General features: G+C 43.1%; 1 protein-coding gene across 1 annotated transcript in view; it reads left to right on the plus strand.

The window, feature by feature from the left end:
• Window positions 1-3,382: 3,382 nt before the first annotated feature.
• Window positions 3,383-12,066, plus strand: part of TDRD1 (tudor domain containing 1) — a 50,492-nt gene continuing 41,808 nt past the window's right edge. Inside the window, exons 1-2 of the mRNA XM_061161345.1 lie at window positions 3,383-3,758; window positions 11,364-11,374. Coding sequence (XP_061017328.1) covers window positions 3,383-3,758; window positions 11,364-11,374 — 387 coding nt within the window. The remainder of the gene's footprint in view (window positions 3,759-11,363; window positions 11,375-12,066) is intronic.

A 12,066-nucleotide genomic window follows, 5' to 3' on the forward strand; every position in this document is an offset into this window, starting at 1 on the left:
CTGACAAATACTAGCCAGGTGACCACAAAAAATAGCAACTGTCATGTTCAAAGAATGCTTGATGTGATGCTACAGAAATAACACTTTACCTCTGTAGTCATTCTAATAACTACCCTCTTATTATCAGAAAACATCAGACAAATTCCATCAGTGGGCCATCCTACAAAAATGTCTCACCAATACCCCTGGAGGCCATGAAGACCATCAAAACAGGGACTGAAAACTGCTTGAGGAGACAAGACAACTAAATGATGTATGTTATCCTGAATGGGACCCGGGCTGCGAAAAAGGACAATAGGTAAAAACTTAAACATTCTCAATAAACCATGGACTTTAATAATGCATGAATATTGGATCCTTGTGCTTAGTTGCCTCGAACTCTTTGCAACCCCATGGACTGTAGCTGGCCAGGCTACTCTGTCCATGGGATTCTCCAGCAGAATACTGGGATGGGTTGTCACTTTCCTTCTCCAGGGGATCTTCCCAACCCAGGGATGGAACCCAGGTCTCCCACATTGCAGGCAGTTTCTTTACCCTCTGAGCTACCAGGGAAGTCCTAGTGGATCCTTAATTGTAACAAATGTATTCTACTAGTATGTTAATAATAGGGGAAACAATGTAACTTATGTGGGAATTCTCCATAGTCTTCTGAATCCACTTATGCTTCTAAAATTGTTTTAAAAATAAAGATCTATTAAAAAGAGATAGATTTAAGGGACTAGATCTGATAGAGTGCCTGATGAACCATGGATGGAGGTTCGCGACATTGTACAGGAGACAGGAATCAAGACCATCCCCATGAAAAAGAAATGCAAAAAAGCAACATGGCTGTCTGAGGAGGCTTTCCAAATAGCTGTGAAAAGAAGGGAAGAGAAAAGCAAGGAGAAAAGGAAAGATATACCCATTTGAATGCAGAATTCCAAAGAATAGCAAGGAGAGATAAGAAAGCCTTCCTCAGCGATCAATGCTAAGAAATAGGGGACAACAACAGAATGGGAAAGACTAGAGATCTCATCAAGAAAATTAGAGATACCAAGGGAACATTTCAGAGATGGCTGGATGGCATCATCGACTCGATGGGCATGAGTTTGAGTAAACTCCGGGAGTTGGTGATGGACAGGGAGGTCTGGCGTGCTGCAATTCACGGGGTCTCAAAGAGTCGGACACGACTGAGCAACTGAACTGAACTGAACTGAAGGGAACATTTCATGCAAAGATGGGCTCAATAAAGGACAGAAATGGTATGGACCTAACAGAAGCAGAAGATATTAAGAAGAGGTGGCAAGAATACACAGAAGAACTGTACAAAAAAGATCTTCACAACCCAGATAATCACAATGGTGTGATCACTCACCTAGAGCTAGACATCCTGGAATGTGAAGTCAAGTGGGCCTTAGGAAGTATCACTAAGAACAAAGCTAGTGGAGGTGATGGAATTCCAGTTGAGCTATTTCAAATCCTGACAGATGACACTGTGAAAGTGCTGCACTCAATATGTCAGCAAATTTGGAAAACTCAGCAGTGGCCACAGGACTGGAAAAGGTCAATTTTCATTCCAATCCCAAAGAAAGGCAATGCCAAAGAATGCTCAAACTACTGCACAATTGCACTCATCTCACACGCTAGTAAAGTAATGCTCAAAATTCTCCAAGCCAGGCTTCAGCAATACATGAACCGTGAACTTCCAGATGTTCAAGCTGGTTTTAGAAAAGGCAGAGGAACCAGAGGTCAAATTGCCAACATTCACTGGATCATCGAAAAAGCAAGAGAGTTCCAGAAAAACATCTATTTCTGCTTTATTGACTATGCCAAAGCCTTTGACTGTGTGGAACACAATAAACTGTGGAAAATTCTGAAAGAGATGGGAATACCAGACCACCTGACCTGCCTCTTGAGAAACCTGTATGCAGGTCAGGAAGCAACAGTTAGAACTGGACATGGAACAATAGACTGGTTCCAAATAGGAAAAGGAGTATGTCAAGGCTGTATATTGTCACCCTGCTTAGTTAACTTATATGCAGAGCACATCATGAGAAATGCTGGGCTGGAGGAAGCACAAGCTGGAATCAAGATGGCTGGGAGAAATATCAAAAACATCAGATATGCAGATGACACCACCCTTATGGCAGAAAGTGGAGAAGAACTGAAGAGCCTCTTGATAAAAGTGAAAGAGGAGAGTGAAAAAGTTGGTTTAAAGCTCAACATTCAAAAAGTAAGATCATGGCATCTGGTCCCATCACTTCATGGCAAATAGATGGGGAAACAGTGGAAACAGTGACTGACTTTATTTTTCTGGGCTCCAAAATCACTGCAGATGGTGATTGCAGCCATGAAATTAAAAGACACTTACTCCTTGGAAGGAAAGTTATGACCAACCTAGACAGCATATTAAAAACCAAAGGCATTACTTTTCCAGCAAAGGTCCAAATAGTCAAGGCTATGGTTTTTCCAGTGGTCATGTATGGATGCGAAAGTTGGACTATAAAGAAAGCTGAATGCCGAAGAATTGATGCTTTTAAACTGTGGCGTTGGAGAAGACTCTTGAGAGTCCCTTGGACTGCAAGGAGATCCAACCAGTCCATCCTAAAGGAGATCAGTCCTGGGTGTTCATTGGAAGGACTGATGTTGAAGCCAAAACTCCAATACTTTGGCCAGCTGATGCGAAGAGTTGACTCATTTGAAAAGACCCTGATGCTGGGAAAGATTGAGGGCAGGAGGATAAGGGGACAACAGAGGATGAGATGGTTGGATGGCATCACCCACTCGATGGACATGGGTTTGGGTGGACTCCAGGAGTTGGTGATGGACAAGGAGGCCTGACCTGCTGCAGTTCATGGGGTCACAAAGAGTTGGACAGAACTGAGTGACTGAACTGAACTGATTAAAAAGAGAACAGTATACAAGTAGGAATTTGCTTCAATCACCAGAGATTGTTGCATCAGTGGGATACTGACTGATGCAGACAAGACAGACCTTAAATAGATACTATTGGAACTAGGTGATGGGTACATACAAGTAACATTTTTCTGAATTTTTTGTTAAAGTCATGGTTTAAAAAAACAAGTTCGCAAGTGTTTTTCTTTGAGCAACATCAACTATAATGAAGTGCTCTCAGGGCAAACTGTGATCACGTGTACCTACTTTCCGCAAGCTCACAGAAGCAGGGATTGATTTGAAAAACCTTTTTTTAAGACTTTAAGTGCTTAATATGACCCAAGTGACCTTTGAGGAGGCAAGGTCTGCATCTTTATCTTTGGAGTTTCCAGAGACTCCTTTCTAGTAGCTGCAACAATAGGTACCTTACGTATCCGCAGAGGCTCGCCCTGAGACTTCGTAGCCGCCCTCACAAAGCTGCACCACCAGGGCCGAAGCACGCCTCCGCATGCACGCGGAGGGTGCACGTGATCGCAGCGCAAGCACTTGGGCGCGGACTGCGCAGGCGCCACGCTGGCGCCAGGAGGGCCGGCCGGGCACCCAGAGCGAGGTGAGCTCGGGGTGCGCAACTGGGAGGCAGGGCTCCTGGCACGGGCAGACGCCGCCACCACTAGGAGGCTTCAGAGGCAGATCGGACCCACAGCCCTTTTGCCTTTTTCCAGGTCAGGGTTCCCATGCGCACGGGGGGAGCGAAAGGGGCTGCATGAGGGCTGCGGGGCTTCGGTCGTTGGGGGCCGGACGTTGGGCGCTGGACGTTGGGGTCGGGCGTTGGGGTCGGGCGTTGAGCGGGTCCCAGGGGCCTGGAGGTGGAGAGAGTACTGAAGGTTTGGAGAGGTCCTGGGAGCTTGGGCGGGGAAGGCACGTCTGGGGTGGGAGGTTTTGGTGGGGGAAGATCCCGTGTTGGGGGGAGGGGCGAGAGATCCCGTGTTGGGGGGAGGGGCGAGAGATGTGAGTGTTGAGCTTTGGACGTAAGGGGGACTTGCAGCCGGTTTGGAAAATAGTTCATAACTTCCAGGCATGACTCTCCAGGGTGCAAACCTCCACTTGCATCCCCTTCAAGTACCCCTTCCCCCTTCTAGGAGAATCTGACTTGTGGATTCAGTGCTTTCATTTAACTCAAAGCTACAGTGCAAAGAATATTTTTTAGATTTTACCCCCTGCCCCCTTCCTACCTCCTGTAAAAGGAAGGTGCATTGCAGCATTCACTTAGATATAGGTGAGGCAGGCCTGGTTCGTTTAACACGTGTCTGTAGCGTGTGTGCGGTGTGCAGCCTTCTCTTGGTACTCAGGCCCTGCTATAAATGTGCTTGCCTTTTTGGCCTCTGGAATTAAGGAGCATGCCTCTGGTTGCCTTGTTGAGCCATCCGGGTATAGAATGCACAATTGCAAGGCCTAGGAACATGACCTGAATTTTTTCATCTCAACTGTGTAAGGGCCCTGGTCCTTGTGGGTTTGGAGAGTTACTAAACCTTCCCAGGTCTCCTTTCCTTCTCTGTGGGAATAAAGAAATAGGACTACTTGAATTCTCAAATTATTTTGCTCTTCAGTGTGCAAACTAATTCCACATGAGTGGAAGAAAGTCTTTGAGTGTGGGAGTGGTACAGAAGTAAAGTAAAAATAGCAGCTGCCTCTTAAGGGTTTAGTAGGCATCTGCCAAGGTGCTAGGTGGTTGACATACAGCCTCACGTTTAATCCTCATGATTAGATGTTATGAGGAAGTTACTGCTGCTGGCTAGATTTTACAGTCACTGAATCCTAGAAAGATGAAGTGATTTGCCTGAGCTAGCATACTGAATGAGGAAGATGAAACTGCTCAGACTTATATCTGACAGACTTTAAAGCTCATGTTGCTGTGGAACCGTTGAGATTCAGAGCTCGAAAAGTTGAATGTTTCCTTTGGGTAGCCATTCTCTCTGAATGCAAGGAGTTATCGGGAAGACAAAAGCAAACAGAGGAGGGGAAAAATGAGTTATCTACTGCATGCACTTTGGGTATTTAGCTCCCTCGCGGCTCAGACCTTAAAGAATCCGCCCACCGTGCTTCCATCCCTGGGTTAGGAAGATCCCCTGGAGGAGGGCATGGCAACCCACTCCAGTATTCTTGCCTGGAGAATCCCTATGGACAGAGGAGTCTGGCAGGCTGCAGTCCATGGGTTCGCAAAGGGTTGGAAACGACTGAGCGATTAAGCACAGCACACTGTGAATTGACTCTCACCTCTTGGCTGTGGTCTCCTGAAAAGAGAGGAGAGACCTCATGTCACCGTTTGTAGTGTATCCTGGGATGCTCCTGGCTTCATAGGGGAGGGGTTGCTGAATTCTAAGGGAATAAAAGAAAGTTTTTACCCTTGAAAGTGTGTCCAGTCTTACTGAGATCAGTTCGTGAAGCATAGAGCTAAAGGACAACACAAAACCAAGGCCTTATGTTTGCCTATAGAACTGCAGAAGTTAGTTACTTTCATTCCACTGCTGTTTTTTTACATCATCCTTAAAGAAATTTGGGGATCTTTCTAATTAACCTCTTGTGTTGGCTAAGGAAACAACAAAACTATTTACTGTGGATTTGAGGATGATTATAAATTCATTTTATTTATCACCAGTAGCGTGTAAAAAAATAGTGGATTTTATATGGAGGAACTACTTACTTTAAAACTGGGTGAGGTTAGGCCGTCCTCGAGGTATTATGACCTGCAGAGCAATATCTATACCTGTATGTATTGAAAGTTTGCAACCCAAGGTTGGGAAGTACAGCATTATGGTGTAGAGCCCATTGACTCCATATTCAGTTATGCCCCAGTGATTGAACCAGGATGAAGCTAAGTGAAGACACATGCACATTCTCAGTGTTTCATAATGTTGAAACTCAGCTTTAAAAGCCTGTTGTGTATCCCAATTGTGGTGGTTACATAAATCTTTATATGTGTTAAAATTCATAGAACTTATAAATCAGAAGAAAAGAGGCAGTTGCATGGTATGATAATTATACATTACAAAAAAAAAATTGAGTTCCAAAAGATTTTAGATGGCTCCGTATGTGTGCTCACAGTAGTCCTGCTTCCTCCAAAAACTAGAGCATGGGTGAAAGTAGTTTTCAGAGTCAAGGATAGCACAATTCTCCTGTTGACCATTTGTCAGCCCACATCTCGAATCCTGTGCTTTTAGGAGAGTCCTGTCTGTGTTTGGGTTGTGGATGAACTAGAGAAAGTGCTAAATTGTGGGAGGTCTGGCCGATCCTCAGCTGGTGAAGGACCTGGAGAAAGTGGACGTGGCGTCCATTTCAGATGTTTGAAAGGTTGGGGTCACAGGGCAGCAACAGGAGTCAGTAGTCAGTTGGAGAAGAGAATCATTTTATAGACACACGTGCATTACAATTGGCTGTCCAAAATTAAAGGATGTTAGAAGCCTCTAGTTATAGGACAGGTCCAGATGTCTGTTTGCCCTGGGGGTTGTAATGAAAATTCCTAAATTGGGTGAGGCAAGTGAACCTAAATTCTAACCTAAAGATTCCACCATAGGTGGAGCTTCTTTTAAGCTTAAATCCTTTTTGTTTGCTGCTTCAATGTGGAAGACCTGGGTTCGATCCCTGGGTTGGGAAGATCCCCTGGAGAAGAGAAAGGCTACCCACTCCAGTATTCTTGCCTGGAGAATTCCATGGACTGTATAGTCCATGGGGTTGCAAAGAGTCGGACACGACTGAGCAACTTCCACTAAGTAGACTAAACTTTACATTAGGTCTAAGACTGATTTCTGTTATCCTTCCTAAAGTCAATATTTATTAATTTTTGGACTTTGGAAGAGTTAAGACATGAATTATTGCTATTAAATTTCAGTAAACTCATACTATGATGTAATTCTCTATTTAGGATGGTCAGATGACATTTTCGGACAGTGAATTTAACTGTCCTGTCCAAGTTGTCAGGAAAACAGTGCAATAGGGCATGCTAGATAGTTTTTGTCATACAGGTATCTTTTGAATGCCTCTTTATACCAAACACCACAGTAGGTGCTATAGGAAATTAGAAGGGTTTTTGTTGTTGTTAATTTTTTAGTAAGACATGGTTCCCGCACCAACTTAAAATAACTGTCTTTAGGTAACTGTACAGGGTAGTAAGGCATTGTGGACTGACTGTCAGCCTTACCGAATAAAGAGAAAGGTAGGAAGGCTATTTTAGGAGTTAAAGACTGTGTGTTGAGGGTCCTGGTGGTGTCTTGAAAAGCTGTCTGTACCCTAGTTTTGTGGTTTAAGTATTACTGTTATTTTTTTACTTGGTTTAAAATTAACCACACTTTAAGAAAAAGGTTTAATTGAACATGCAGTGATATTTTAACCCTTAAAATACTTTTTTTTAATATAAAATTAACTCATCCTTTAATATAATTTGGAAAATGAAAACAATAGTGAAAAAGATTTTCTTGTCAACTTACCCACCCCAGACCACTGTTATTTAAAATTTAATGTATTTCAGTCTTCTTTTTTACATGGAGTTTTGTTCTTTTTTATTTTGCAGTTGTTATACTAAATAACTCAGTGTTTTTCTGATTTTTTGTTTGCTGTTCTAACAGATATTTTCCAGTGTTTCTGAAAACTAAAATTCCAAATGGTAGTGTAATATCCTATTAGAGTAGGATCCTATTAGAATAGTAGAGGCATCACAGTTAACTTTCTCTTTTTTCTATTTAATTTATTTTTTCTTTGTTTTTATATTTTAAATGGATATTTATACATACTGTATTTTTTTTGATATTTACAATTATTTCAGCGGGATGATTTCTAGAAGTAGACTTGTCTGGTGCGTGGCTATGGACATTTTTAAGAATATATATTATGTATATGTTCATGTACGTATATGTGCATATATATATGTACACATATATGCAAGAGAACAAAGTGCCTATATCAATCTCCAAATTATTGCCCAGACAGAACATATTCATTTATATATTCCCGTCATCACTGAGTGTTTTAATTACATGTATGCTGCGTAGGAGGTAATACATAGTTATTCCCATTTGGATTTTTTTGTTACATGTGAGATTGAATGTCCCCCCCCCCCCCGCCCCCGCCCCCGAATGTTAATCAAGTAATCTTCATCCTCTATGTGTTTCGTTCACGCCTCTTGCGAGTTTATTTTATTGGTATCTGTATCCTTTGGGCTGCAAATAAGGGAAAACCCAAAGGTTTATTTTTCTGATGCCACAGCAGGTCTGTGCATAGGCTGATCCGGGCTAGAGTCAGAGCCTTTGCCAGGGACAACAGACTGGTTATTTTCTACTCTAGAGTCCTGAAGTTGTGCTGCTTGATTATGCTTACTGCTTCCTCATTGTGATGTGGGTGGTTCATCTTCAGGCCTCAGGTCTGTGTGGCTGGAAGAAAAGAGTGAAAGACCCTGCTAGCCGAATCTGTCCCTATTCATCAGAAAAGGACAGGGCTTCCTGAGAAGCTCAACTCAGGAGAACTCTGATGATGGCCAATGCTGTCTCTAACTCAGGCTGGCAAATCAGAGGTGAAAGGTGGTGTTTGGGCCAGTCACCCACAGTGTCTCCATGTTTCTTTACTGTTTATCCCACTTTTTAAAGGTATCCAATTTGTCATCTTTGAGTTAATACTTATTTCCTGATCTCTTTAATGTTTTTTGTAAGCTTTTAATTGTTGTTATAGTCAGGCTTGCCATCATTTCCTTTTAATATTTTACTACTTTTAAACTAAAACAGGGATTTCCCTGGTAGTTCAGTGATTAAGACCTCTTGCTCCCAATGCAAGGGGAACAAGTTTGATCCCTCGTTGGGGAGCTAAGATCCCATATGCCTCAGGGGGCGACCGGAAAGAAAAGCAACTAAAACCAAACCCTTCGTCTTCCACTGTGGGTTTTGCATGCTGATTTTCAGGGAAGTAAAATCTGAGGTGGAGATTAGTATAGTGTGGTGAGTGAACGTGGCTTGTATGATACTAGTTTCTTTTGGAGGTAGATGAAGTAGACTTGATAGTCCGTTATATCTCAGTGTTGGAAAAAATGAATATTCTTGGTTGTATTGGTCCCTACTAGATCAAGTTCACTGTGGTAGTAAAATGCATCTTGTCACTGATTGTTTGCCATCCCTTGACTAGTATGTTTCTAAAGCTGCTGTGTCCTTTTGGAGATTGAATTTCTCTTCTAATCAGTTTTTTACTTGATATTGATATATCTCAAGGCGATGTCATTGTGAGTTAGAGATTCCTGGCTGCTCTCCTGGGAGTGTTTCTTTTATCAATTTAAAATATCTCACATTATCTGAATATTTTCTACCTTAGGTTCTTTTATCTGCTATTAATCATTAGCAGACCAACTTTATTTTGGTTAGCTGCATAGCACATATTATAGTCCTTTTATTTTCAAGCTTGCCATATATTTTGTTTAATGTATGTCTTTTGTGCATATTATCTATCTGGATATTTTTCTCCCTGGGTCTATCTCTCTTTTTCTCTTTTAATTGAGACTTAATCATTGATACTGTGGTTACTTGGGCTTGGTGTGGTCATTTTATTTGGTGTTTTCTCTTTATCATACTCGAATCCCCCACCCCCGACCCCGTTGGATATTGAAGTTGCACATTGTTTCTGTCCTTGTGGTAGTTGCCCTAATGATTTAACTGGATGTTCTTTATATTTCTTGCACAGAGTCTAGTTACTCACTGTTCATATCCTCACCCAGTATCCCCTGGAGCTGCTTTTTCCTTTTGTAGTTTCTCAGTATTTCTCTCTCACTGCATCCAGCGTTGTAGTTCTCAATCTGATCCTTCAGTTTAGTGTGCTTTTTGCTACAGGTAGGCTTTCCCTGACACCTGCCTCCCCGTACAGCTGCCCATCTGCAGGCCTTCTGTTAGGCATCATCCCAGGACCTGGTCCCCTGAGAGTTCCCTCACCTTGACATCTGCTTGTGTGTATCTTTTCTTTTAAAATTTCATGATCTTTCCTGTGTTGTCACTCAGTGGACATGAATTTGGGCAAACTCTGGGAGATAGTGGAGGACGGAGGAACCTGGCGGGCTACCGTCCACGTGGTCGAAAAGAGTCAGATCCGACTTAGCAACTGAACAACAACAGCAAGGCCTGATTTCAAGCAGAGAGAGCAGTTTTAGGACACCAGGGGGGAGGATTTTTCTGTTCTTTCTTTATCTTCTATTTTAAACAATGTTACCCACCCCAGTATTCTTGGGCTTCCCTTATGGCTCAGCTGGTAAAGAATCTTGCCTGCGATGCGGATTGCAGTGCGGAGACCTGGGTTTGATCCCTGGGTTGGGAAGATCCCCTGGAGAAGGGAAAGGCTACCCACTCCAGTATTCTGGCCTGGAGAATTCCATGGACCGTATAGTTCATGGGGTCGCAAGGAGTTGGACACAACTGAGCGACTTGAATGTAAAATGTAATGTAAATAACATTTAGCTGTTACTCATACCAGTTTTGGCTATCTATGGCCTTTTTTTTTTTCCCCTCTTTCTGAGCTGTTTTGGAAAGATAGGCAGACGTTTTGCCTGCAGGCTGAAGACAGAGCTATAGGTCAGTATTTCAAAGCTATAGGTCAGTGTTTCTCCACTTTTTTTTAACTTCCCCTGAGCACTTAGTATTCTCAAGGAGTAATAGAAAAACAGGAAGCCAGCCTAATGTCTGGATAGAGATTTCTCAGAGGCTCTCTGCAACAATATGTGTGCCTTACTTGCAGCCAAGCGCTCACACAGATAAATCTTCAAAAGCAACAGATGCAAGTTAATTTATAAAGCCCAAATGGAGATTATGAAATAGAGGACTTGGAGGGGGGGGGGAGGGGGAGGGAAACAGACCAAACAGAAATCAGCTGAGGCAAATTGTGAAGGAGGGCTAGGAAGCAAAGAGTTGACCAGGGGGATGAGAGCAAGGCCATTCTGGGGACTAGGTTCAAGGTCATAGCAGAGCAACAAGCAGGAGAGGGTAGAGAGGTTCTGAAAGGCCCAACAGGCAGATGATGACCCAATTTAAACACTACCCTCTGTTACACTTCACCACTGAATTGTAGGCTCTAGGTCAGAAATACATTAGAAAAAAAACAAAACTAAGTCAGTAAGTGTTAGTCACCCAGTCATGCCCGATTCTCTGCGACCCCATGGACTGCAGCCCACCAGGCTCCTCTCTCCATGAGATTTTCCAGGCAGGGATACTGGAGTGGCTTGCCATTTCCTTCTCCAGGGGATCATCCAGACCCAGGGATTGAACCCAGATCTCCTGCACTGCAGGCAGATTCTTTACCGACTGAGCTCATAGTCCTTTTCTATCCCTGCTGTTTCCAGAAGCTTTTTAAAATAAGGAATGATGTGAAACTGAGGTGTAATGCTTAATGTCTCTTGAATTGTCCATTGTTGAATTTTGTTTAACTTGGAGTTTGTACTTAAATGATAAAGAATCATTCTTTTCTTGTGCCTGTAGAACAGGCTTTGGTACTGAAACCGTTCACCTCAGGTTGGGACTTGAACCCATGTGGCTGGGACTCAAACTCAGTCAAAACCCGGCTTGGGACGTGAACCCACATGGCTGGGACTTGAACCCAGCCAAAACCCACGGTACCTGGTTTCAGGACCTAATGAAGCTCGGGTTCTTGACATCTCATCGCAGAAAGAATTCAGTGAGAGACAAAGTGATAGGTAAGAAGTGGATTTATTCAGATACAGAGAGATGCACACTCCATAGAGTATGGGCCATTGCAGAGGATGAGTGCAGCTGAAAATCGTCGTGGTTAGTTTTTATAGGCTGGGTAGTTTCATATGCTAATAAGTGGGAGGATTATTGTATCCTTTTTTGGGAAGGGGCGGAGACTTCCAGGCTTTGGGCCACCACCCACTCCTTGGTCTTTGAACAGTGCAGTGGAACTGTCCTGGCACTTGTCGGGGTGTCATTTCCCTTGCTGATGGAGAATCAAGGTCTAGTCTTGTCTGCCAGCTTGGTCCCATTTGATTCTAATCAGTGTTGTGTCCTTGGGCTATATTATTCTTTCAAAAGTTGTGCCCTGCCCCTTTCCCTCCTTTTACAGTATCACAGTTAGTTACATCTGCTTTGGAGTCACTTATGAGAAGGAGCTGTTGCATAAAAAAGAAACCACCTGGGCCTGCAGTGCTTCTATTTTTGGAATTAA

This window comes from Dama dama, chromosome 15 (genome assembly GCF_033118175.1).
Source record: "Dama dama isolate Ldn47 chromosome 15, ASM3311817v1, whole genome shotgun sequence".
In the NCBI taxonomy this organism is placed as follows: Eukaryota; Metazoa; Chordata; class Mammalia; order Artiodactyla; family Cervidae; genus Dama; species Dama dama.